General features: G+C 38.5%; 1 protein-coding gene across 2 annotated transcripts in view; it reads right to left on the bottom strand.

Moving 5' to 3' along the window:
• COL19A1 (collagen type XIX alpha 1 chain) overlaps positions 1 to 23,205 on the bottom strand; it is a 661,532-nt gene that overhangs the window by 509,510 nt on the left and 128,817 nt on the right. For both annotated transcript variants that reach the window (XM_075268349.1, XM_075268350.1), the window contains exons 5-7: positions 15,673 to 15,796; positions 12,815 to 13,087; positions 4,936 to 5,016 (exon numbers count right to left, since the gene is read on the bottom strand). In XM_075268349.1, the coding sequence (XP_075124450.1) occupies positions 4,936 to 5,016; positions 12,815 to 13,087; positions 15,673 to 15,796 (478 nt within the window). The remainder of the gene's footprint in view (positions 1 to 4,935; positions 5,017 to 12,814; positions 13,088 to 15,672; positions 15,797 to 23,205) is intronic.

Consider the following 23,205-nt stretch of genomic DNA (forward strand, 5'->3'; position numbering starts at 1 on the left):
TGCAATTGAGGGTTTTCAATTGCAGATCATTTGCGGACACATTATATTCAATGTGACCTCTTATATTTTATCCGTGGTTTGGCCAGGCCACAACCGTGGTCCGCAATTTATAGGACATGCCCATAAAACTCTATGGGTGAGTGCGGCAGTTTACGGGCATCTGCGGAGCCTATGTTGCCAATCAGCAACTAGTGTTGCTGATCAGAAACTTGCGGACTGTACATTTAATACGGTTGTGTAAGACCAGCCTAAGTTTTCCTGTGGTTTACACCATATGAGGCCTTGTCCTAAAGGAGTTTTTTTGGGCAAATGCTATTGATGACCTTTCTTCAGGATAGCTCATCAATATCATATCAACAATGGTCTGCAGTGAAGTGGCCATGCGGGATTTCTGCAGTGTAGATCCTATACACGTGAATGGCAGCTGAGCCAATACATGAAAAACAAATACCTGATTCTGTCTCTGTTCTCTGTGCAGTGTTACTCAAGGTCATTATTAGCAATATACTGTTTCATTAAAGGGGTTGTCTCATCACAAGGATCCTATTTGTACTGCTTGTTAATGTGGATGTAAGACTTTTCTTAAATACATTGCTTCAGCAAAACTGCTTTGTTTGTCCACTATCTTACTTTATTCAATTCATTGTTGACACAGCCCTGACTTATCAGCTCAAAAGTCAAGTGATGTATCTGCCTGCTCTCAGGGGGGAGGGAGGAGGGGCTAAGTGCACGGGAGCAATCCTGTGTATCTAGCTATTCCTGTGTCTACACCACGTGACCTAGGTCCTGCACTCAGATAGGGGAGAGGAGCTGCTTTTATTTCTTCTGTTCTCCCAGTTATCAGGCTGGCTAATACAATTGTGTTCATTATGGCAGAGACAGGCAGTCTCTGTATGTAACACAGAATGGAGTTGCTGCTGCCTGTACTTCATAGTCCAATGTGGGTGGGCAGAGCTACACGCTAATTTGGGGGCGGAGCTAAACGACAGGTTGCATGTGAAACCCCGCCCACCAAATGATGCAAGAAACCAGGAAGAAAGAAGATTTTACAGCAGTGAATACTGGTGAGTATGTGACATGGGAATACCCCTTTAACATGTGACATATTTTGTAACATTTTGTCCTATTTTATTGTTGGTTTAGCACTCTCAGCTTTTACTCAGGTGTTAAATCGATATCCAGTATTAGAAATATGGCTGCTTTCATTTTTCTCTTCTCAGGCAGTGACAGCACATCTCTTGGTCACATGGCCATGCTGCAGCTCAGACCCATTAATTTGAGTGAGACTGAGTTCTAGCATGACTATGGGATCAACTTAGATAATGTAACTGCCTGAGAAGATTCTCTTTCAAAGACAGCAGCTATATTTTTTAATGTTGCGTAACTATTTAACTAGCAATTCCTTTGCTTCTTTGTAAAAAGGAGTGGCTTCTGTGCTGAAGTTTCTAGAGAGGTAAGAGGAATTGATAACACTGCCGTTACCCAGTGTTTGGACCTGTTCCAGTTAGTCGACAATTAGGCTACAACAGGCAAGTCCATGTCACTGAACCCCTATATTCACATCAAAGCTTTCTTGTAATTGCCTTGTAAGCAAACTTTGTAACATAGCCAAAACATGCCTGTATTTCCCCAATATTGACTGAAAAACCAGGACTAGGTAGCAGGGATCGCCCCACATCACCATGGTGGAAATTGTCTGAGAACTACAGGATGAAGTATATAGCAGACACCACTTCCATCCATATTTGTAGTGTGGATACTTCTTGCTGTAAGTTGTTGTGCCCCATGTTGCTCTGTGACTGGAAGAAAGATACTAAGTATAATGTGCCACAGGCATCGCCTGTTTAACTGCCTCTCTATAGTCTGTGTGCCATTCATTCTCATTATCAAGGCACCCTGAAATACCAACATGCAGAATTCCCACAGCAGTGAGTATCCCAGGGCACCTGTAACATCATTAATATGTAAAGAACTCATCACTGTTCTGCCATAGAACTTGTAAGAGGATTTCATGCTGAAACCACTGTGAACAGAGGAGTGAGCTGCCGGTGGTTTAGGCTTCATCCACCTGCACCATCTCCACACTACTAGCTCCTAGGGCATTGCATCCACATGGTAATTGAGAACTGGTGATCAGTAGAACTCCTAAGTGTCAGACCCCAGTCCGATACTGATGACTGTCCTAAGCATAAGACTCTTTAGCGCCTTGTGCGAAGTATAGTTTCCCATAATTTTGGAAGCAAAAAGCTAAATTTCTCCATTCCATTTTTGTGCTATTCTAAACAGTATTTTGCTATCTTCCTTTGTCCCTTAAAGTTGAGAATATGAGAAAGCTGTAGGGCTGTTAACATTTATATAGTATTGTCTAAATATCCACATACTACCGAAAATGCAGAATTTAGAATGTGTACAGTTTAAGGGCATTCCAGGTTAAGAAAATATACTTTATTTATGGTCTCAATTCCTCATAACTTTCATAAACTCTGGTGCAGTCATTCAAGAATTCATTGTTTACTTCTATATGATGGAAATCTGTCTCAGACTCAGCTCATCAAAGAACTCCCTATTCAAAATGTTTGCTCTATTATTGAAATGTAACCCCTATCCACTCTGAGGGTCTCTAAAGTGATCATAAGAATGGTCCCTAAAATTCCTGAGTGCTCAATTTCAATAGAATTGCCACTCAATTCACTTCAGTAGGACTACTAAATGGAGAGTTGGCAAAGAATACACCCCACCCCAATATCCACATATATTAGAGCACTCAGGGGAAGCTTGAAGTCGCCGATTCGCCAGAACGCTGGGGATCCTAGTTGTTGAACCTGCAGTGATCCATCACTTATCTCCTATCCTTCTGTATTTTCATGTTTATTCTGATGCTATCAGAAGTCATTTCTTTACTGATTATATGGTCAGTTCTCCAATATTCTTTAAAACATTGCAATGTATTAATAAATGACAAAATGGAAGAGAATGAAGAGCAAAAATATAAAGCTGTAACTAAAGGTGATGATATGAAGGCAGCAGGCTACAATGTAATCAGAGCTGTCATAGGGTGAGCTTTCACCTTCAGCATTACAGGTGATATATGAAGAAGGTTTTCTGTAAAAGAACTAATGCCTTACTTTCAACATCTTGGGAATCAGAAATGGAATAGTACACTAGCAGCAAGTTCCTATTTAGTCGTTTGTAGGTTATGGAGACCTCTAACTGAGCCTTTCAGTCCTTAAAGGGGTATTCCCATCACACTTGTTCACCAACCTGCATGCTGTGTGCTCTCTTCACTTCCTGGTTTTCTCGGCACATTGGTGGGTGGGGTTTCACTTGCTCTGCTATCTGCTATGTTTGCAGTCAGTAATGATGGATTGGTTGTAAATGCATTACCACAGTATAAAGCTGATGTAAAAGCTGATGTAGCAGAGCTGGATTTGAGTCAGTTTGTAATACATACAGAGGTACCAGACTCCCTATCTCAGCCCTTATCAGCCAAATTCAATTAAACCAACTGATAAGTGGAAGAGCTGAAGATAAAAAGTTCCGAAATCCCAGAGCTCTCACCTCCCCTGTCACCTATCTGAGGAGGTCCGTTACTTGCAGACATACACAGCTCAGAGCTGCTCCCAGCACTCAGCCCCTCCCTCCTCCCTGAGAGCAGGCAGCTACATCACTTGGGGACTGAGCAGATAAGCTCAGAACGGGCCCCGCGGCCATAGAAATGCAGTGTAAACAATGAATTGAATAAATTAAGATAGTGGCCAAAGAAAGCAGTTTTGATAAAACAATTTATTTAGGCAAAGTCTTAAATTCACATAAACTAGCAGTATAGATAGGATGCTTTTCATGGGACAACCCCTTTAAGGTTATTGTATCAAATAAAGCAGTAGTCATCAGAAGTCATGCTGACTTCCTAAGCAGGATCTGAGTAGTCATCTTGTGGGAGCTGTACCCATTCCTCTGACTTTTATTCTATTGTTATTGATATGATCACGCTTAGATAATAGTCCCTCTTGGCACAAATGGCTTCCTGTCTTACTGTCAAAAATAAAAACATTTCTTTATTTGGGTCAGCAGCCTGATAGTAACATCATGGTGGATAAAAGTAAGGTTACGCATCTGGGTAAAATTAATCTTCATGTCACAAATATCCTAGGGGGAGTAAAGCTGGGAGTGTCACTGGTGGAGAAGGCATTGGGTGTACTTGTAGATCATAGGTTAAATTATAGCATCCAATGTCAGTCAGCTGCTTCTTAGGCCAGCAATATAATCCAGAAAGCTATGCCTGTCACGTTTTAACATGTTATAGATACAGCGGTCACTAAAGGGGTTTTCTGGGAATAAACTATTGATGTCCTATCCTACCAGCATTACCACTGAACAGCTGGTTCCAGAGGCCGCCACATACAGGAATAGACACAACCTATAAGCATATAAGTTTGCATCCATTATACATGGAGTTATCTTATAATATAGTTTAAAATTCTGGGACCAATTTTCTGTTATCATTCTTGTCATCTGTTAAAAGCAATCCACTTACAGTACAATGTGTCACATATGTGACAGAGGGGTCTTTGATGTCCTCAAGCATTAGGGCACAGGTTCAACTGCTACCTCTCCATGCCCTGTATAATTGCCCCCAGTATGCTACACAAGCACAAAAATCTATATAATATAGAGTGGATAAAGTCTGGGGTGGCTTTGTATAGTGACCCAGGCAAAAATGTAAATGCATTGCCAAGTTTACTTACTGATAAGACTTCATGTCTTGATTTTCAAATAGATAGAATTGTTTATCTTAAACACAGAGCAAGCTCTCCTCTTCTGAAAAATTGTTAGGTCCCAATGCTTTTTACAACAGATTGAATCACGTACAGGTACACAATATGACATACGGTTTATACTGAAATGACAACATACATTTACAGAAACTAATCTTACCATTCCATCAGATACCTCACAGCAGTTTTCTTGAGCCGCCTGTTTTGGACTGCAGTAAATTGTTATTCGTTGGAGTTCAATCTATGATAGAAAATAATAAACGGAAATCAAACATCCATCCAACTAAAGAGAGGAATGCAGATCTAATTGCATACGAAAATATCCAAAGAATCCATAAAATGTGGTTTAGATCTTTTATAGCTAGGACAGAACTGTGTAACCATGATAATTTGGTATTATTAAAGCCCATCTGTTTACATATAGGAAAGTTTTTTTAAGCAGTACTCTGCCTCCATTGGTTTTGTAATTCTCCATTTGTATGTATTTTTTTAAACAATGTATTGTATTTGGCATCACAAATAATAATTGCAGGTGTAATATATATGTAGATATAGATCTTTTGCACTTCTTTTAAAAAATTATATGTTATAATTCATGAATGCAATTATGACATTTGATGATTAGAAAATTGCAAATTTCCATTTATTGCGGGTTTAGAGATACAAAACGTATTTAGTTGTTTTATTCCTTTTGAAACTTTGCTTTACATTAGCTTTTCATTTATTGTTATTATGTCCACCTGTGTTCACTATAAAAATTCTACTTATCTGTAGGCTGATGTTAGTCTATCAATGTAATTTATATAACATTCTGAAGGTGGACCCCTCTTTAGGATGAGTATTTTGCTTGGGACCCCCTACAACCATGCTTAGTCCCTTTTGAAAAATAAAAATCCCTACTTTTATTCTGTTGTATTGCTTCTTATTCAGCTATATCCTGTCTTTTATTTACCAGTACTCTGCCTCTTATTCTTGATAACAAAACATACAGAGGCCAGTAACACATAATAAGGTATGGGATATATAGAGAACAAACTCAAAGCAACAACCCGCATTTCAATAAAACATCAGAAGTTTATTTTGTATCCAAAGTTAAAAATATAAGGACACATGAAGACAAAATCATATACAGAAATAACATGGAAACTGTGAGGTTAAAGTGCCAGCAACACCAAAATGATACAGGTAAAGGTGCAGTATTATAATATTTTTCAATTTAAACGTTGCCCACAAGAGGATGTAAAAATACAAAGTCATAGGTTACCAAGAGGGTAAGGGAAGGATATAAGATTAAGCCTATAAAGTGCAAACCACCTCCCTGAATGCCCTATGATATACCAGCCAATAAGATCCAAAGCAAAATATCCAAATTGCAATGTGAAGTAACACCAATATGTATAACACCTTGCCAATGTATCATTATGAATAGAGATGAGCGAGTAGTGTTCAATCGAGTAGGTGTTCGATCGAATACTACGGTATTCGAAATACTCGTACTCGATCGAACACTACTAGCTGTTCGAAGTTTAAGGTTCGATGCAGAACCAGCGTTGATTGGCAGAACAGCTGAACAGTGTGCGGATGTTCCAATCGGATTTCGAACCTCGGACATTTTAGTGTTTGCTCATCTCTAATTATGAACTGTACGACGCACCATCGGGCCTCCACTTCTCCCTGCATTCACTGCGTGAACAGACTAGACCCTCCACTCATTAATGAAGACTGCTTGCTGTTTGATGGTATCTATGGGTGGGACTTCTCTAGTAACAGGAAAGGAACTGCAAATTAGCTTGAAAAAAAGACACCTAGTGACAGGAACTTTAGATAGATATTCATTAATTAAAGTGCATTGCATTTTTGTCCAGAATCACATTCTCTAGCAAATGAGACTAAGTTGTCTGAAGATTATTGACCATTTAAGTGTCAAGTGTTGAGAGTGTTGATTGCAAAAATACGAAGTGTTCCATTATTTGTGAATTTATCAAGTGTGGAGCTGATATCAATTGATAAATTCTTCCCCAAATCTCCAATGAGCTATGTCAATGTGATGTTTTTGGCACTTGAAGAGAAAATGCACAGGAAATTTTTATATTAAATCGGTCTTTATTATAAGTGATATTTCTATTTACCTAATGTGTTATTTCGCCCTTTTAAGACTTTAATAAATGCACTTCTAGTTATCAGTCTGAACTATGGGATGAGCAGCTCTGGAGTCGACAGAAATTTAATGTGCCTTTGTAACATTATAAAGCATATATCTTAAGATTCATTCACTTTAGAGAGCTGAAAAGGCTTATCTAATTTATTGCCATGTTGCTTATTATTGCTCATGTCTGAGCTATAAATAATATGTGAAAAGCAACAAATAATATGTGCGTGTCCACTTTATACATCTGATAGAATGTTACTGACTTATATTTTATCAGTGACAGTAATAGTAGGTGAGCTGGGAGATGAATATTCAATGCAGAGAATGTTGACTCAAGAACTACAGTCATAATCAATGGGTAAAAGACAGTTTATGCCTCAGCATAATGTCAAGCATGCTGTATGTGACTCTAAGCTCTTCACATTAAAGAGATATAGTGTATATATATATCACATGGCTAAATACAATTGTTCCAGTATGTTTTGTCTTCAATCCTAATCTTTATAAAATAGCCATCAATTACTTACTTGCTAAGATGTATGTGTATGATTATATCGAATGCAACAGAAAAGATATATGTACTTTATTGCAACATATAAACACTGAATTGTTGGTATAAAGATAACCTGGACTGATAGGGCAAAGGAAGTCATTTTGTCTTTGTTATTGAAATGAATGTATGAGGCCGGGGCCCCGGGGTTTTTCCCGCAGCACTTTTTTGCTGTGTGATGCTACGTGGGGCTTTACGCTAGGTTCACACTAGCGCCCGGAGTCCATTCTGAGCTCTCCATCTTCTGCATGCAGAAGATGGAAAGCTGTGAGACCGGGTCCGGCTGTGAGCGCCGGTAAGCGTTTTATGCTCTCCGCCGCGAAACCGTTTTTTTTAAACCAGACACAGGAGTACTGCATGTCTGACTCTGTGTCAGATTTTTAAAAAATGGTTTCGCGGCGGAGAGCATAAAACGCTCACCGGCGCTCACGGCCGGACATCTTTCAAACCCATTCAAATGAATAGGTATGAAAGAGTCCTGCAGGTTTCTGTCTCCTGATCAGTTTTTTGCAGGAAACGGAAACCTGCATGAACGGAGACGGGGCGCAGATGTGAACAAGCCCTTAGTCTTACAAATTATGAACAGAGGTAATATATACTGAAAAACTGTATTTCTATTTTTATTTTTTTTACATTAATCTTTAAATATACACATTTAGGGACCCCATTTTGTAGTCAACCAGAAGTACATATATGTTTGTCTCATAAGAAATACAATAACACAGACCAGAAGAAATGAAAGGTCACAATTTAAATTGGCAATAAAAAATAAAAGATTGGCATAAAATACCTCTTTTATGCTTTATAATAATTATTTTCCCTATGCTTTCAATGTGATACACGCGTAATACATTGAAAGAATAGGGAAAAAAGCCTCCCATTGATTTCAATGGGGAGCGCACGTATGCCGGCTCCCATTCAAGTCAATGGAAGCTGCTTTTTACGCGCTCATTCTGAACGTGTTTTTACAATCAGAATGAGCGCAGCGTTACATCGTGTGAAGGCTCCCTAACACTGCCTGAACCTGCATGTGCCTAAAATTCACCTACTTTGGTCCAAAGTTCATGTGCAGTCATCCCATTACTTAGGGGTGTATGAACATCAAAGCTGAAGCTAAACCCTTAGATCAGAAATCAGAGCTGATTAATCTATTTATCAGTATGTTGTTTTTTTCTATTAAGACAATATAAATAGTGTTTAATGAATATTTGTATTGCTGATATTCAGTTTTAATATCAGACTTTCAGATGAGCTTTGGTTACCCACAGTACCTGGAATGACATCTGAAATGTGAACTAGTGGAAATTAGAGCAGAACTCCACAACTAATGATGAAGCACCATCTTGTTAACCTGAACATAAAGTTAATCTGATATTTATGACTGCTTGATGAAAATACTATTTTCCTCTGTAAGGTATCTATAGAAACAATATTGGAAAAATTATACTGCGCAACTATGATTTTGCTACTGAGAGAAAAACGTGATTTATACTAAAATGATTGCGCTGATTCCAAATATGAACTCAGAATGCCCCTGACACGTCTAGACTTTAAGTTATACATATAAAGCCTGTTCAGTTATAATATTAATGCATTATATATTGGAAATATTCCTATGGACATATTCAGACCTGTCCGGCACCAAAACTTCATACTTTCCTCATCAACACACCAAGTTAGCTGCATACTACACAATGAAAAGTAATGTCTCTTTCTGTACTGATATAAATGATCTTATGATGGAGTTAGATGGTGCCAATGTTCCTGATGAATAGAAGCTAATTGGAAATGATCAAATACTCAGAACATAAATGGACAATATTTATTGACCTGAAAGTGGTAGCACTGCTGCTTGGCCTACAGTTAGGGTACACTAAGCATAGGTGTTTCTTGTGCCAATGGAACAGTCGTGATGACAACAATCATTACAAGATGAGACAGTGGCCTCTCAGAGTCGATCATATAGTTGTATAGTACAATGTACAACAAATAAAATGAAAAATACAAATGAAAAATGTTGTAATTGCACTTGATAGTGATGGAAATGGTTTCCAGTATTTGAAGGAGAAGTTTAGCACACTGAAAACTGAGGCTAAAATATTGGCCCAAAAATCAACAAACTAATGTATGATACATCCAGAACAACACTCAACCCTCTGGACCTTGCAGCTTGGGATGTATTCATTCTAGTAGTGCAAAACTTCCTTGGGAACAGACAAACTGGAAACTCTGCTGAATTAGTAGAGAACAGGTTTACAGCATCTGAACAACTTGGCTGCCGAATGTCATTGAAAATGCATTTCTTACATTCCCATCTTGACTTTTTCCCACCCAATTCGGGACACATAAGTGACGAACATGGAGAGCTATTTCTACAATGGAGAACAGATATCAAGGCCGCTGGAATCCCAACATGATGGGAGACTACTGCTTGTCTTTGCAATGGGAAAATATGACCATTCACAAACACAAAAGCAGATGCCTGAAGCATCTTTAACAGTCCTGGGCCTTGCTCAAGTAAGACTTTTAAACTGAAAAATGAGACTTTCTGAAATTTTGCTATTCCATTACATATCTATACACTGTTTACTATCAAAACTTTGATGTAGATCAGGAAATTGTGGGAGAAAAACTATTCAAAATTATTCAGTGCTTTTCAAGTACTTAATTCATTTAGGCATACTTATACATAGCAAAATTTCCTGACGTGTTATAACAATTCTGACTCGGATTTGGAATCCGCACACTCGATTTATTATAGGACAAATGGTTTTTGGCCAGTGGCAGACGAAAAGTTTTTTATTGTTGTGTGGTGTTATACATCAAAAGATTACTAATTAGATTCTCAGGGGATATATAGATTGACTATGGTATGCAGATCCTTTAGCTAAAAGCTATGAGGATTGTATTTACAGTCATTAGTCAAAGAGCTTTACTTTACTCCATTGAGCCAAGACATCTTTACGGGTACTTATCAGTGTCACATAAAGGGGATTAAATACTGACAGGTTGTTATTAGTAGTCTTTTGACCTGTGGTTGTTTTCACACTATACCATAATGTTTATAAGCCTTAGTGTCGGTATGTACAGAATGCAATGTAGCCAACACTGTATCCTTAATAAAGAGCCTATGTCACTGGACAAATAAATAATTGCTAATGTATATAAGACAAGTTATTTCAATTAAAGGGACAGGACAAGCCTTAACATTCTTACTGGTGGAGATAGGATCTATGGCTCAATTCTCCTACACAGCAACACTCTTGGCCCCCTACTGTGCAGAGCACCAAAACAAAACCCATTCATAACAATGGGGATGCAGTGCATTTCTCTGAACAACAGGTGCCTTTCAAGGAAAATCTATTGTCCTCGTCATCCTATGGATTAATAGTGGTACTGATATCCTGACCCTTGCTAAATAGGAAGTGATGTCAAAACCTAGTGAGCAATCTATCGGGGCCATTCAAGTCCAAGCATTTTTTTCAAGTTATAACTCTTGTATAGAATTTACAGAAATATTAGAGTTATGTGGGGACAGAAAAAAGATTTCTAGTGAACTCAATGCACTGCATAGACTTGCTTACTGAGTAGAAGATGGTCCCCAGGCATCCTGATGATTAGCTTCTTTAATTTAACAGAGTTTTCCTTGCATTTGTTTGCTAGCTTACAAAATACTCAATGTGGTACTTCCCATACCTCTATCTATTTATCTATCTATCTATCTATCTATCTATCTATCTATCTATCTATCTATCTATCTATCTTTCTGTTTGACCTAACCTCTTTTCTGCAAATTTGACAAACTGAGAGGTCTTAAATAGTCCTGACCTAAGAGGCTATGGACCCTTTGACTGTACCTGCTTTTCTGCCTGTTTGCTATCCATGAAGAAATGGGATAGCACACAGACCCATTATAGTCAAAGGATCCATTCACACATCTGTTGATTTTCAAGAACTGAGAGACACTGAGAAAAAAAAAAGGTGACATGCACTATTTTTTTTCTCTTTTCTCTTAGCCATTCAAGTTTATGGACCTATGAATTATGTTTTGCAGATACATTGCAAGGCAATTGCTGAAAAATAAAGAATGTAGGATCTTTTTGTTTTGTGGACACAAAAAAAATATATATATATACATGACACACAGATGGCACACAGTTTGGACATGGATGGTACACGAAAATACTCTAGGATGTACAACGTCCACTGTGCTATAGTCCGCAAAATGGATAGCTAGTGTGAAAATCAGTGTTAGACTAAGGCCCCATGTAGCAAAAAAGTGATGCAGGAAAAACCGCGGTGGCAATGCATCACAGTTTTACCTGTAGCAGTTTTCACAGAAAGTGAAAATTTCTGTTTCAAATATAGGGAAACTATTAGCATTTCCATAGGTGTAATTAACATGCTGTGATTTCCAAATACTGCAACGTTTTTCCAAAGTGTGTGGATGGGTTCCATTTTGCAGTTACTGTAAAATGTCACATTTACGCCAAGTGGGGCCCCAGACTTAACCAGGAATTTTTGGATCTGTCATGCACCTATCAAGCATCATAGATGATTAATAGAAGAATAACTGCTGGGCTAAACGATAAAACCATATTTTTTTACGGCAAAAAGTTTTAAAGAGGACCTCTCACATCCTCAGGGCACATGTGGTGTAATACACCGATAGAAAGCTGACAGTGCGCTTTATTGAGGAACGCGTCATGGCTGGGAGGTAAGGAACGCCCGCTATCACATTACAGCAAAATAGACACTACTGTGAGGAGGGGCATTCCTGACAGACTGTCAAAAACGCCCTTCTGATACTGAAGAGCTATGGTAACAGTATAGATGATAGATGACACAAAACGGGAAAGCCGACGTGCACTGAATATAGCGCACTGTCAGCTTTCTAGCGGTGTATTACTCCGCATGTGCCCTGAGGACGTGAAAGGTCCTCTTTAAGTTTGTAGTGCTTAAAATCTTACACTCAACCATTGCATCAAACATTGTTTTTATTGCTTTTCAAAAGCACTATGCAAAATTTGTAATTAAATGTCTTAGCTAACCAGAGGTTTAAGCTCCTATGGAGAGCAAAATATTAGGCCACATGGACATATATATCACATATGAGCAGGTGTACACAAAAGTGGTCTTAAACGTAAAAACCATATGAACATATGGAAAGAACAATGCCAACTATGAGCCTTGCCTAAAAATGTATTTAAAAAAAATGAGTTTTTGACTAAAGCCATTTGTCAACTAAAATTGTGAAAGTTCTTTCGGTAAGTAAAGATTATACTCTATACATATGTATTCATTACTATTCTGCACATTTTGCATGTGTCAAATACTTACATCAACAGGTTTGTCATCAGATGTGCGCCCCGCAATCACTGAACTCCCCTTAAAGTCAATAGGGTCTCTCCTAGAAGTCTGTCTTCTTTCAATTAACTTGCAGTCTACATAGAGTGAGATAATACTGTGCTGGATGCAAATTCCAAGCTTGTGCCATTGACGATCAAAAAGATGATGAAGCTCTCGACTCCTAAAGGTATAATGCAAGGGGCTTCCTCCCTGTTTAGCTGTAAATTCCACAATTTTCTTCTCACCATCAATTAGAATAGCATCCTGGAAAATAAATTTAATTTTTAATATCATTATAATATAATTTTGCCTCCACAATCCTTTATAGATATAATTTTTTTCTTCTTCATAAGTGAAACACCTTTGACTGAGACCCAAAATATATAGTGTAGATTTTTCTACATCCTATTTTTAAAGAATTTTGAAGATGAATTTATTTCAGAAATAGGCAGGGGTTGATTGGCAATTTATGTCACCGTGAAAATTTCCAGTAATTGTAATATGGGCTGCTGGGCCGGCAAGCTTCCTGCCCTGAGGTCCCTTATAATGACTTTTAGAGGGGAGGCCACCCGGGTGGTACTGAGAGTATTTGTTGGATGAACGTTATCTGTACCAAAACTGCTATTATTACTTTAGAGTATCTTCAGACCCCATAGTAAAATGAGCAGAAGCCCAGAGGAGGTGAATAAACATAATAAATAGTGTTACTCACCTTTCCTGTGCTCCAGCACTGGTATTCGGGCCTCTTCTAGTTTTAGAGACACCATGAATGACGTCAGAGACCGCTGAGACTTGTGTTGGGTCTCATTGGTCATGTCAGCATCATGTGGAATAACTCACATTATCACTAAATCACTTTTAGCTATTACCCACATGGTGTTGTACCAGAAGCTTTAGGGCTAGTTCACACGTGAACTAGCCCGCGCGGGTTTTGACACAGAGAGAGACACGGCGAGCCGCGTCTCTCTCTTGTCAAAACCCGCCCGCCGCGACCATCGCTGTCGCGGCTTAACCCTCTGCTGTCAGCTCAAATGAATGAGCCGACATAGGAGGGAGCTGCCGGGGGCGGAAGCCGCGCGGCTGAGCCTGCGCGGCTTCCGCCTGAAGAAAGGACATGTCCTTTCTTTTCTCCGCTAGCAGCAGCTCGCCGCTAGCGGAGAACAGAAGCCCGGCGGTCTCCATAGACCACCATTATAAGGGGAGGTTTTGGACGCGAAATCCGCTGTCAAAAACCTCCCCTTATACTCAAGTGTGAACTAGCCCTTAGGCTTGAATGGAACACACTTGCATAAGGCCCCATGGACTGTTATGGGGCTCTACTGCATTTTTGTACGTATTCTATTAGAGCCCTTAGAGGTATTCACTATTAGAAGCACAATACACAGCACCACAGGGCAGCAAACTGAGTCCCTTGTGCTTTTCTACTATGGCGCTGTCATGTGCATAAGACCTTTCAGCCATATTCGTATACTCAACAGTGCCATTTATCCATATCTTTATTTATAACTATAATAATTTGACCTTTGAGATACTGAACTAATACTGACATGAAATACAGCAAGCTTTTACAAATGTATGAATTACTATATGTCACTCTCCATACAGTATGGAAACAACCAAATGAGACAACCTGATTGTTTTATTATTTTCTTTAGCTTTGAGGCTGGGATCTGACAAGATGAGTCTGCATCTTATTTTCTATCAGCCTAACTCAGTAGCAAATTTGTCTGAATTCCCCAGAAAAATAAATGCCTGAAGTGGGATGGTTTTCGATGAGGAATTCTTATTCTACTCGCTGCAGGTATCCAAGGGTTTTCACTCTTTGCCTTGTTAAAAAAAACAGCAGCATAAATTGACATGATACAATCTGCAAGCCAACTTCTCCTATGGGTTTTTACTGCATCAAATCTCATCCAATTTTTTGCTGCTGTATATTACAGTGGATTAACCACCGGCGAGTCTGCAGTAGCTAATCTTTTATGAGTATATCTTTTAGGGACCCAGTCTACTAAACATTTCTCCATCAGGATCAAGCACCTAAAACCTCCATTCTTTGACCCTATACTATATTATGGAAACTTGATATACATTAAAAACTTTTGTGATACAGCACCATTACAGAGTAATTTCCACCTCAGCAAAATTATGGTATATGGCTATTGCCATGGCTCTGTACTCAGTGAAAATCAGATCTATGAGACCTCCACTGATCCTGAGAATGAAGGGGCCACATTGCTGCTTTACTGTTGTGCTACATTTAATGGTTTTCCCTGGGCAGTACACTTCAATTCTACCCCTCTGAATGGAGCTGCAAAATGGTCCCATTAATACCAGTGAGGCTATGCTGTAGTATCTGACATAACCAGTGAATGGGAGCACTGCTGTTCAGAGAAAACTTGTGGGCCTCAAAAATTGGATCCCCAACCAATCACAAAGCGCATCCTAGCTACAATGACTTTATGAGATGGGTCACCAGAACCCAGCATATCAACCCATACCTGCAGATAGATAGGATAGGATGACCTGACTCAAGTTGTGTTCTCCACTTGCCAATAAGAGCCTCCATTGTTGAGATATTGCTGATTTAGCCAATATGCAAATAAGCTCTTTGGAACAAGAAATTCACAAGGATGAAGCGGCATTTCATTTAAGTGACCCTATCCTATTTATCTGTGGGACTGGGTTGATATGCCAGGTTCTGATGACAGATACTCTTTGAATGATACCCAGCTAACAGATTTCATATAGCGACATTTAGAAACAGCTTAACTACAATTCTTAAGATTAAAAAAAAAAATCCAAATTGATAGTTCAAACATTTGTTAAGAAAATGTAAGACAAATTCCTACCTGTGGACTACCTGTATAGGTCAATGTTTTCCACAAAATCCAGCGCTCCTTTTTTGTGGTACGTCGTACACGGAAAAGAGCCGTTATTGAGTATTCTTCTGGAAGTCCAAAGGAAAGTACTTCTCTGTGGAGAAACATTGACAACTTTAAAAATGAGCAGAATTTAAAATATATACAGACTTATATAGGATAACTATGGATAAGGAGAATATAAAACAATCTAGCCTGTTTCAGTTTGTTTTATAATACAGTATAACAATATCTTCCCCCAGTCAAAAATGAAAACCAAAGCATGTTATTGAAATCGTATGACTTATATACAATACTTACATAGAATAATATAAAACAATCTAGTCTGCTTCTGTTTATTGGATAACTAGGTCTCTTCATCAGGCATGGTAGGACACCATTTTCTTGCATATTTATACACAATTTATATTTATGCATGCCTTCAGAAATTGTCAACCACGCCTGATGAAGAGACCTAGTAGTCTCGCAAGCTTGCAATCAGTCATCATTTTTATTAGCCATTAAAAAGGTATCAACTACTGAAGACTCAATCTTTATATTTCATATCCACTGGCTAATATGGTACAAAGATATATTTTCATTATATTAATGACAGATACAAACTTTAACATAGGAGCTGTGGACGCAAAATGGTAAGAGACTTTTATCCAATACTAAGTTTCCTCGAGTTTATGTTTGATGTGTTTGGGCAATTAAAATTGCTTGCAAAGATAAATAGAGTGCATCACATCAAGCTGTAATTCATTATGGGTAACCACATTTTTATGTTGGAAAATGTCAAATAAATTGTTTGAAAAACAAAACTAAAATTTACAGAGTTACATGAAATAGCAGTTTTCAGGGATGAATTTGTTGTTAGGCAGATGGGAGCTACTTACTTCCAGTCACTTGACATAATTTTCACACATAATGGTCCACATTTATTTATTAATAGTATATTCTGCACCAATTAAACTGTAGACAGTACAATAGCTGGCAGGAATTGCATATCTATACGGTGACGCCTGCAGCATTTAAAACTGTACTTGTATTTTTTCTCTTGCTATTAACAGCCATACAATTGTGCCAGTATGTTGCACCTCTTTTAACCTTTGCCTTTGATAAATGTGTCTAAAATGTTCTTTTTACAATTGACAATGCTCCATGACAATGCTTACTTGTCTCACATTCTTTCTTTCTGAAGTAATAAGACAAATGTCACAATTTTGACTCAATTATAGATGCTACACTACGTTTTAACCTATGCAATTTCCTCCAAAATCAGGTTTAAGCTGAATAATGAATACAGTCCAATGTCTTTGTATTTTTGCTACTTAACGAATTCCGCTTACTGTATGTACGGCCTCAAAGTCTCTGCTGAATACGATTCAAATGTAACAAAAATAATGTACCAAAAATAAAAATGAGAACCTCATATATCAAAAAACGAATGTCAAAAGTTTAGAAATAAAGACTGACCCTGATATCTGGCTTGTCAGTCACCATTGTCATTTGTCTATATCAAATAAGATTTAGCATTTTATAACACTCTGACACAGATTGCTTTCTATTGCCACTCATTCCTGATGAGCGTTTTTTTTTTTAACTACTATAAATCTTGATGATACTAGTGTTAATGTATAAATGAACATTCTTCTACATCAAATTTATATATATTACTTAGGTGACTTACAAAATGGGCAAAATGCTGGCTAAAACTGAAATGGAAAAGAACTGTTAGTCGACAGAAAGCTTAAAGGGGTTATTCACCTGTGTAATATCATCGGTCTATCCTTAGAAATATACAATAGAGATTCAACAGAGTCAAAGGTGTGCAACCACAGTAATAAATGGAATACATGAAATATAATACCCACGGAGATGAGCAAGACTAGGATTATTTAGATTGGAAAAAAGTGGAGCGACCTCATAACAAGGTATAAATATATCAATGGTCATAACAGATCTCTGGATGCTTTTTTTGAGAAGTATTACAGGTTATATTTATCAGATTTTTGCTGTTGGGATGCTAATCCAGTGATTTGTTCTTATTTCACTCTGACTGTAATCGGGAAGGAATTTTTACCCTAAAATAAGGAAGTTTGACTTCTACCGCTTAGAATGTTTGCCTTCCTCTGGATTAACATTGCAGGATAATAGGTTAAACTAGATCAAATTAAGTCTAGTCCTAAAAATTATAACTGTGGCAATTCCACCATCTGTAAATGTAATCTTATGCTTTTATCCCATCCGTGGTTTTATGGTGGAACCCATATTATAATCAATTGCTTGTCTATCATTCTGTACCCCAAGATAAGTGGTCAGCATATTATCAAGGGTGACTGGACACATGCAAGGTCAGCAGGATTGTCAGGCTAGAGACACAAGGTGACAGAGGTTCTGTGAGAAGAAGAAAACAAGGTGGAAAAGTGCTGAGAATGAATGCAGGTTGTCAACAGGGACACTATTGGGGAAGTAGGGCACAAGACTGAATAGGCTTTGCAGAAGAAGGATACATGAGCAGGGACTTTGTAAATTCCATGGCTTTGTGTACGGGCGTATGAGGTGGTATGTATTGGGTTTTTGGAGAAAGGAAAAATTAATACATCAAGGCTACTGCTACACCAAAGAGGCAGCAGGAACTCCAGACTCCTCAATAGAAATCATGTTGACATCACTACCACTTTGTCACTTGCACTATTCACTTGAGTTACACAAAATGTGACATAGGGACCATTGTGGCAATGCTTAATCTTTTATTTTAAAGCAAATGGTTGCAGGTCCCGTTTTTAATATTTGTAGCTGGGCCCCTAGTGGCTTTGCTACCCTGATGGGCTTCCTGCACATATTCACTTACCAAAGTACCTTTTATAAAGTACGGTGGGATTTTTCCCCTTTTCACCATTCTACATGCATGTGCTACTCCAAACATTAGAAGTCATGCCTGTGAACAAAAAGGGGTACTGATCACCAACCCCCCTCTTTTTATATATTACTTATATAACTATTAAACATTATGACTAAATATCTTTATTCTTAAATGAAAACACATTTGATGGTAAAGCAGAACATCGCAATAATCCATTTTTTTTTAGCTAAAGAAATATCATACACTGGAAACAGAACTTATAAAGTTTATTGGGAAAATGTTGGCCATGTGGATTTTTAGAAAATGAATGTAATATTAAATGTTTATGGAAAAATGTTTCTCAACTTCTCACTGTCATAAACACCTTACAAATTTCTGTGCACATTACTAAGAAAGTGATCTGAGAGGCAACTATGCTGCATATCATTAAGCCTATAAATAGTACAGGAAATACTGGAAATAGTCACTCTTTAAGACAGGAGGCTGTCAACAGAGCTGCTGAGTTAACAGAGAGATTAATCTTTTTTCCAAGCCTCTATAAAGCTAGTCTATTTCCTTCCTAATACAGTCTCTACTGGACTGTCCTGAAGATTGTTTTTTTTTTTTTTTTAAATTCATCAATTTTTATAACGAAAGCAATACATAATATACATCAGACTTTTACAACAGGGGGTAACTATCAAAAGACAAAAAAATACATGCTAAAAATCAACCATCAAAAATAGATAAGAATTTAGCATTTGTGACAAATGGATGTACAAGTCCATATTTAATAGCTGTGTGTCCTTTTTGCATCCGTTATGTTTTGTTTTTCTGTTTTTGATAGTTGAGTCTGTTTTGCATCCTTTTCTAATGCACTGTTAAAAAAAAACCTTCTGAATTTCATTAGCCTTTGTTTTCTTGGCTCACTCCACCGATCTGTATCAGACATAACTTGGATGTTGATCCATTTTACAGCCATTATAAACAGATCCTTTGATTTCTACCTTTCAGGTGTTTCCTTCAAAACAGTCAAAATTAGAGCATGTCTGTTTTCTAACTGACTGTTTTTTTCTATTATGCTAATTGTTCTTAAAATAGCTTTCTAACAGGTGTTAAAAAATTGTCCGTCACATGGCCGTTTTTCCACTGTTATCTGAATAAGGCCTAGAGCTTTATTCAGATGAATATATTTCACTGCCATCAAACAACAAAATGAAAATTAATCCATGTGAAAGAGACTATTCACATAACCAGTTTTTTGATGGTCCATTTTAACAGACCATCAAGAAATAGGATATGTCTATGAGGGATCTACATAATTTCACAGGGAGGGAGGGTAGATAAGCTGTGCCCATCACCTACTGAATCGTTGCTCCTATCATAGTGGTGCTATCTTTTATTGTTGTTCTGTCCCCACATGAAGGCGAATGAAGGTGTAACTGATCGTGGCTGTGTGACTCTCCTACCTTTGTATCCAAACAGTGGAGCAGACCGGACCGGCAGGAGCTCCAGGTAGATGGATTCAAATGTAGACACGATGATATGAACCAACAAGGGTTTATTTGACACAAGAATAGTGAGAAGTGACAATACAATACTGTAATGGCTTTGGTAGTAGTGGAATTTCTGCTGTGCTGTTGGCATACCTCCCAACTTTTGAAGAACTGAAAGAGGGACAAAATGTGCGGCGCGCGTAGCTATACTGGAGATTTAGCAGAGCTGGCCATGCGCTGAACTGAGGAGGCGGAGTCTATGATCGGTCCACAGTCTGATCTCAGATGTAGCAGTGTTGAGCGCACAGCTCTGCTACACCTGAGATGTAGCAGAGCTGACCGTGCACTGAGCTCTGCTACACCCGAGATGTAGCAGAGCTGAGTGTGCACTGAGCTCTGCTACACCCAAGATGTAGCAGAGCTGAGTTTGCGCTGAGCTCTGCTACATCCAGAGATGTAGCATTGCTGAGTGTGCACTGAGGTCTGCTACATCCAGAGATGTAGCAGAGCTGAGTGTGCGCTGAGCTCTGTTACACTGGAGATGTAGCAGAGCTGGCCGTGCGCTGAGTTCTGCTACACCGGAGATGTAGCAGAGCTGAGTGTGCGCTGACCTCTGCTACATCCAGAGATGTAGTGTAGCAGAGCTGAGTGTGCGCTGAGGTCTGCTACACCAGAGATGCATCTCTGACGTAGCAGAGCTCAGCGCACACTCAGCTCTGCTATATCTCTGGTGTAGCAAAGCTCAGCGCACACTCATCTCTGCTACATCTCTGGTGTAGCAGAGCTCAGTGCACACTCAGCTCTGCTACATCTCGGGTGTAGCAGAGCTCAGTGCACGGCCAGCTCTGCTATATCTCCGGTGTAGCAGAGCTGTGCGCTCAACACTGCTACATCTGAGATCGGACCAGAATGGAGACTGCTGTGGACTGATCTTAGACTCCGCCTTCTCTGGCAGAACCAGCGTTGATTGGCCGAATGCTGTACTCTGTATGGCATTCGGCCAATCAATGCTGGTCAATGCATTCCTATGTGAAAAAGTCAGCTCCCGCATATTGCAAGCTGACAGGGATCCCGACGAGATAGAGCCCCAAAGAGCTGGATGAGTGACATTCCCACCTAAATAAAGGTAATTCTTAGCTAACCCTGCCAGTACATCTATCCCTGTCTCACAGTCACATAGTTCACAGTCTCATATGACCCGGATATTAAATCCACTATGTGTATTTGGATTGGATTTGAATTGGAGATCACCTGATTTAGCCAGCCAATTACTTTTTCCGATTTTTTTTTCGATGCCTCCGTTGTCGTAGTTCCTGTCCCCTGCACAGTTATTGGTTCAAAAAAAGCACCAGGGAAGGTGGGAGGGGATACGAATTTTTAGTGCGTTTGCCTCGTGGTATTTGATTGGAATCGAATACCTCGAACGGCCTGATATTTAATCGAATATCAATTCGTTTGAACGCTGTTCGCTCATCTCTAGTATACAGTAGTAAGAGTGAGAGTGTGGTCATATTATGCAGTGCCATCTACATACATGTGCTGTATCTTAGTGGCACTAGAAATTCACATGTGTGCACTTTTCCAGCATATTCCTTTGGAGCCCCCTCACACCTAATTCAATATTATTTCTGCTCTTGATCTTTTATTTTATATAATATGAGAACAGCTATTTAACTCTGGTCTAAAGATTAAAATGAAAAACCGCATTAATATTTTTCTACATAATAGGTAGGCAGCATGTTTTAAATTGCTTTTTCTGAAATAGGTTTATCCATTTATTCAATACATTTGAACTAAAATGTCTCATTAAGGTATTAAAGTTAATTTTCTAGAATATACACCATACACAATTATGTAAAATCAGAGTTTGTGCTATTTTCTTTTTCTATTGATACATGTGGTATAAGAAATTACAATCTTTCTCAAACTTTTGTAGTCACCAACTATGAAGATTTTTAAGCCTTGATTAAATGTCTCATTATTTGACTTCTGGCTGTTCACTATGTCTTAAGACACTTCCTTGTGGTTACTCCTTATTTTGAACAAAGAGCATAGACTAAATCTCTCACTAGTCCTTGTCACATTTAATAATTCTTGTCTAATTTTATCTAATTTGCTTATACCTTATTTGGTTCCTGTGAATTAAATTTGGATTTGTTGTTTTCATATACTACACAATATGCAAATTTATATGAGAGATACAATTTGCAGCTCCACTACAGTATAATAAAGGAATTAAAGTATGTTTATTATGATCACAAATAAAGTAGCATTATAACACAAATGGATTTAACGTATTCTTCAATGCAAACACACCATGCATACTGCGCTACTGACAATGTAGCGTACTTTTTGGGGCCACGCAAATATTAAGAAATATGGCCCATGCAGTCCAATCACACGACAGTGGTGAGTTGTTTGTTAATCTATTCGCATTGGAAATGCAGGGATCAAATCATAGAAAGGGGTCATCCAATAAACCTATTTCAGGAGTTAAGAACTCTGATTTTAGTCCTTACTGGGTAGTTACAGTAAAAACAATCTGATCATAATTGTCACCTATTAAGGCTGAATACCAATCAACTGATTTCTAACAAGGGAACCAGGAAATCAGGAAGTGTTCAGTGTCCCTGTAGCGTCATCACAAGAGCAAATAAGCATTACGTAGATCAGTTGCAAATTGACAACCTGTGATACAGGACAGGGCCTGCAGAGAGTCACTCTTTGTAGCCGCTGTCCACTCAAGATTAAGATATTGCATAGAGTCCTTGTTTTCAGCCAATTTCTAGCTAAACCTTTAGCATAAATACTTTTGGTATTCAATGTTCCAAGATTAGCTGCTTGTAGGGGGTCAACGGTCCTGAAATTTCTCTCCAAACAAGTATCTTGTGTTATATACTTTAAATAATGTATTCTCTAAGGGGGCGTTCACACTACCGTCAGTGTCCGACAGCTAGCATCTGCTACTAATGTCCGTTCAAAATCTTGTGCGGACATTAGCAGCGGACACTAGCTGTGTCCATGACATTTTGCATTGATTTAAATGGACATCGGGTGTGTTCTTTAACAGTCCATGTCTGTCCTTAACTGTCCGTTCCCAAAGATGTCCGACTTTTCAAGCGGACAGCAAAACCCGACATGTAGGTTTTTGCTGTCCGCTTGAAAAGTCGGACATCTTTG

This window comes from Leptodactylus fuscus, chromosome 3 (genome assembly GCF_031893055.1).
Source record: "Leptodactylus fuscus isolate aLepFus1 chromosome 3, aLepFus1.hap2, whole genome shotgun sequence".
Lineage (NCBI taxonomy): Eukaryota > Metazoa > Chordata > Amphibia > Anura > Leptodactylidae > Leptodactylus > Leptodactylus fuscus.